This window comes from Falco naumanni, chromosome Z (assembly GCF_017639655.2).
Source record: "Falco naumanni isolate bFalNau1 chromosome Z, bFalNau1.pat, whole genome shotgun sequence".
NCBI classification, from domain to species: Eukaryota; Metazoa; Chordata; class Aves; order Falconiformes; family Falconidae; genus Falco; species Falco naumanni.
In genome coordinates, this window is record NC_054080.1 from 326,266 (window position 1) to 330,722 (window position 4,457).

The 4,457-nt window shown below is 54.4% G+C and overlaps 1 protein-coding gene across 1 annotated transcript; it reads right to left on the bottom strand.

Moving 5' to 3' along the window:
- Positions 1–783: 783 nt before the first annotated feature.
- Positions 784–1,833, bottom strand: LOC121081668 (mitochondrial import receptor subunit TOM5 homolog). The gene is made up of 2 exons (XM_040580862.1): positions 1,648–1,833; positions 784–1,315 (listed from the first exon to the last, which is right to left on the bottom strand). The coding sequence occupies exons 1-2, from the start codon at positions 1,766–1,768 to the stop codon at positions 1,281–1,283; spliced, it is 156 nt and encodes a 51-aa protein (XP_040436796.1). The 5' UTR covers positions 1,769–1,833; the 3' UTR covers positions 784–1,280.
- Between the last annotated feature and the right edge of the window lie 2,624 nt (positions 1,834–4,457).

The following is a 4,457-nucleotide window of genomic DNA, read 5'->3' on the forward strand; positions in this document are numbered from 1 at the left end:
ATCTACTGGAAAGTGTGGGACCGGGGTGTGATGCAAACAGTATAGAACGAGGGTGGAGACTGTCCTGGTTTTAGCTGGGATAGAAATTTTCTTCCTAGTAGCTGCTGTTCTGTTTAGATTTAGTACAAGGACAACACACTGATGGTTTAGTTGTAGCCAAGTTGTCCTTACCCTAAGTCAAAGACTTCGGTTTCCCATACCGTGCCAGTGAAGAGGTGCACAAGAAGCCGGGAGGGAGCACAGCCAGGACAGCTGACCCCAACTGGCCAAAGGGCTAAACCATACCACTGAACATCATGCTCCGTGTATAAACCGGGCAGAGTCTGCCAGTGGCCGGCCGATCACTGCTTGGGGACTGGCTGGGCAGCGGTCAGTAACTGTATTGTGCATCACTTGTTTTTCACGCATTTTATTCCTCTCTTTTTGTTATCTGCCTTTTCATTACTTGTCATTATAGTTTCCTTTACTTCAATTATTAAATCTTTCTTACCCCAACCCACGTGTTTTACCTTTTTTCTGATTCTTCCCATCTCACTGGTGCAGGGAGGAGGAAAAGCGAGGGACTGAGCAGCTGCATGGTACTTAGTAGCTGGCTGGGGTTAAACCACCACAAAACCACATTAATGCATCATTGCCATGTCTTTTTCACTCTCCTTTGCTTTTCCTCAATACAAGTTGATTTTAAAGGCGGAGAAGAAGCAAGCCTAAGACAAGAGCCAGGGAAACAACTCCAGATGACCTCTAGCTTGAGTGACGGTTATTAAAAATAAAGCACTACTAAAGTTAAGTAACACAACTGCTCCTCCATTTATTTAAAATAAAACTGTTTGTGAACTGGACTCATTGAAGACTTCCTTTTTCATACAGACAAGTTCGGTAAGGTTGATGGCCATAGCATGTGGCAGTTTAGAGGCAGCTGCATAACAGAGCAACTTGCCAGCGCTTAACACTTCAAACAAAATGGAGATGGGCAGCGTTTTGTTTTGTTGTTTTTTTGGTTTTTTTTTAAACAGTACAAGAAATGTTCCATCACAAGTCATAGCTTGATGCTACTAGGGAGTATCCTGTGACCAGAATTGCCCTGCAGGGGCAACAGACATCTTCCCCATCCTCCAACCTAAGCTGTCATTCTCAGGTCAGATAGGCTTAAGCGAAACATTTTAGAACCATTTAGTACTGGATGGATGTCTGCCTCTGGCACAATGTTTAATTAAAAAAAAAAAAAAAGGGGAAAGCAGCTCCGGTCCATTTCATGTTTTCATATATTGTGTCTGAAGTGGTCATATGCTGTCCAGCTTCTTCAGGATGAAAGGAGCTGCAAGCAGAAAAGAAAACTGCATGAACCTCGCCGAAGAAGCAGTTATTCCCCAGTAAGTCTGTAACAAAACGGCATCTAAAATATTCAGAGGCTGGGCGAAGGTCTACTCTCTACCTCCCTGGCGGTCCCTTCTCTCTCCGCACGCCTGCTTTAACGAGCGAGGCAGCACGATTCCAGGGGGGAACCAGCAGGAACGGCAGCCGGGAACGCTGCCGGGCCGCCGGGCCTCATCGCGGCCCCGGGTAAGCACCCAGCCACCGGGCCGCGCCGCCGCGGGCGATACAGGCCGCCATCGCGTCTGCTGCGGCCTCCGCCGCCCCAGCACTTACTGATCCGCAGCAGCGCAACGTAGATGAGGAAGTTGCGGACCGAGGTGAGGACGTCGCGGCGCATCTTCCGCTTCAGCTCCTCCGGGTCCATCTTGGGCCCCAGCCCCTCGATGCGGAACATGCTGCGCCCGGCGCGGTGCGGGACGCCGGCGGGACGCACGCGGCGCAGGCGCGAGAGGGGCGGGGAGGGACGGGGCGGGCGGCGCGTACGCAGTGAGGCGCGGCCAAGGCCCCGCCCTCCGGGGGCCGCCCGGCCCCGCCCTCCGGGGGCCGCGGGAGCTGCTCCCGCGGCGCGGCACTGGCGGTCGTTGCCTCGGCGGTCCCGGTAACGGGCGCGTTCCGCCGCTGCCGGGGTGGGAGGGCTCAGGCGGCCCGCGGAAGAGGCCCGCTCTGTTGGCGGGGCGGGGCGGTGTCCCGCGGCTGGACGGAGGCCTGCCCCCCAGGGGACGCGGCGGCGGCCTGGCCCGGCGGCTGGGCGGGCCTGCGGCGGGGGCCGCAGTTCGCGGCCGGCCGCTGCCGGGGGTGCTCGTCCTGGCTATGCTGGCCGGCGGCGGGGTAGGGAGTTCCGGGGCCCTGCGGGCGGAGTTCCTCCGGTCCCGCCTGCAGCAGCGCGGCCTCCCCGCTCCCGCCCGGCCGGGCGGCTGCCTGGTCTACCGGAGCAGGCAGAGCTGGGTCTGCGGTGGGTAGCTGTGCCGCCAGCCTGGAAGCTGCCCGGTCCGTGGGTATGAGCTCGGGGAGCCTTTTGCAGGTGAGTGCACGGAGCAGTTCTGGTTAAGTGTAGCTGTGCTGGAGGAGTCATGCGGGCCACCGGGAGCTTCCCTCCTGGCGTGGTTTAACCCCGGCCAGCAACCAAGCCCCACGCAGCTGCTTGCTCCCTGTCCCCACGGTGGGATGGGGGAGAGGATCGGAAGAGTAAAAGAGAGAAAAACTCGTAGGCTGAGATAAAGACAGTTTAATAGGGAAAGCGAAAGCCTCGCACACAAGCAAAGCAAAACAAAGAATTCATTCACCACTTCCCATGGGCAGGTGGGTGGTCAGCTGTCCCCAGGACAGCAGTGTTCCGTCATGCAATAACGGCTACTTGGGAAGACAAACGCCATAATGCCGAATGTTCCCCCCTGCCTCCTTCTTGCCCCAGTTTATATATACTCTGCATGATGTCCCATGGTATGGAATATCCCTTTGGCTAGTTCTGATCAGCTGTCCTGGCTGTGTCCCCTCCCAATTTCTTGTGCCCCTCCAGCCTTGTCGCTGGTCGGGCCCGAGAAACGGGAAAGGTCCTTGACTTAGTATAATATTACCTAGAAACGATCAAACACAATGCTGTTAACATTGTTCTCACAGCAAATCCGAAACACGGCACTGCAGCAGCTACTAAGAAGAAACTTAACTCTGTCCCAGGCAAACCCAGGCCACTCCTCAGCCCAGTGCTTGCCCTTAGAAGGCAGAGGGCAGTGAGCAGACTTAGGACAACCCTACAGAGTAAAGCACAGAGAGACTGTCCAATGCCTGTCAAGTCTGTTGCAGGTAATAGCGCTTGGAACGTCTGTAAGTGACAACCTCTGTGACTAATGGTGGTCCTGAGAAGCTGCAGTTAATCTAAGCGATGGGTACTAGACACTTGTCTGGGAATGGGGATGCATCATAGGGCTGCTTAGGAGAGACGGACACAGATGAAACAGAGCCCGCTTTTGTGGGTTGCACATCGTGATGGTTCAAAGCATGTCAGCACAGCAGCCTCAAACTCAGCACCTCTGGCCATGCCATCACATCTGCTGCTGCGAACCCCACTGGCTTCCCCGTTTGTGTGGTACTACCGTGTGAGTTGTGCAGGAGAACACGATCCTGAAGAACAGACTAGTCTCAATGTTCTGGATTGCTGGGAAGAGAGGGTTATAGCTGCACCAAGCAGGAGAAGCAGTTGCCTTGCTGGCCCCTCTGACCTATTCCTGGTGCCTTCTAAGTAACCTGTTTACAGTGCGACTTAATAGATACCTGTTTTTCTCTAACTGAAGTGAAGAATTTATCTGGCTGTGAGTCAACCTGCTTCTAGCTCTGCCAGCTTTCCTGACTCACACACCGTCTCCTGAATTACGCACCATTGTCTTTTGTACCGCTGCTGATCTGCAGTAACTGACTTAGCTGTTCTGCTTTGTTTAGAACACAAGAGCCTTCACTCCAGCACAGAGCCCCACCGTGCAAGATCTTTTTTTGCCTTTTGTAAATGCAACCCCCATTCCCAAACAAGTCCCGGGAGACCGTCGGAGGCCAGTAATACTTAATAACAGGTACAGAAAGACTGAGAAGACCAGGGCTCTTGGCTTTGGAGAGGCCTCTGGCCAACCCCAAAGCCCCCGCTCCAGGAGTTGGATGTCACAGGAGGGTGGGCTGTGTATGAATTTCAGTTAAGATACTGGATGACTATGAATGCTAACTGGAATTGTGCCCTTTTTTAGGGAGAGGAGCTGGTTCAGGCCTGAGACCAGGCCCACCCAGATAACTGTGTACACAGCCGTCAAGTCTCACTCTTGAGCTCCATCCACACATACAGGCTTCAGCCAACGATTTCCAGCCTGTGGCAGGCAGCAATGCTTTCAGCAGCTCTCCTCAGATGCTGGGAACACCTTCAGAGATGGGCACGGGCACTACTGGTGCCTGGAGTGGATCAAACAAGCAGGCAGAGGCTTGTGGCTCTCCCCATCACCCCCACAAGACATCTGTGTTCCACAGCCCACCCTGCTCTGTCTGCTTGCTTGATAGGCAGTAGGTAGATAATTCAAAAACCCAGATTTGTCTCAGCTAAGCTGCCT

What these genes read in the sequence shown, in the direction of transcription:
- LOC121081668 (XM_040580862.1), bottom strand. Translation starts at nt 1,768, where the DNA reads ATGTTCCGCATCGAGGGGCTGGGGCCCAAGATGGACCCGGAGGAGCTG. An exon ending in CGTTGCGCTGCTGCGGATCA is followed by an intron (nt 1,316 to 1,647) that starts GTAAGTGCTGGG and finishes TTCTGCTTGCAG; the next exon opens with CTCCTTTCATCCTGAAGAAG.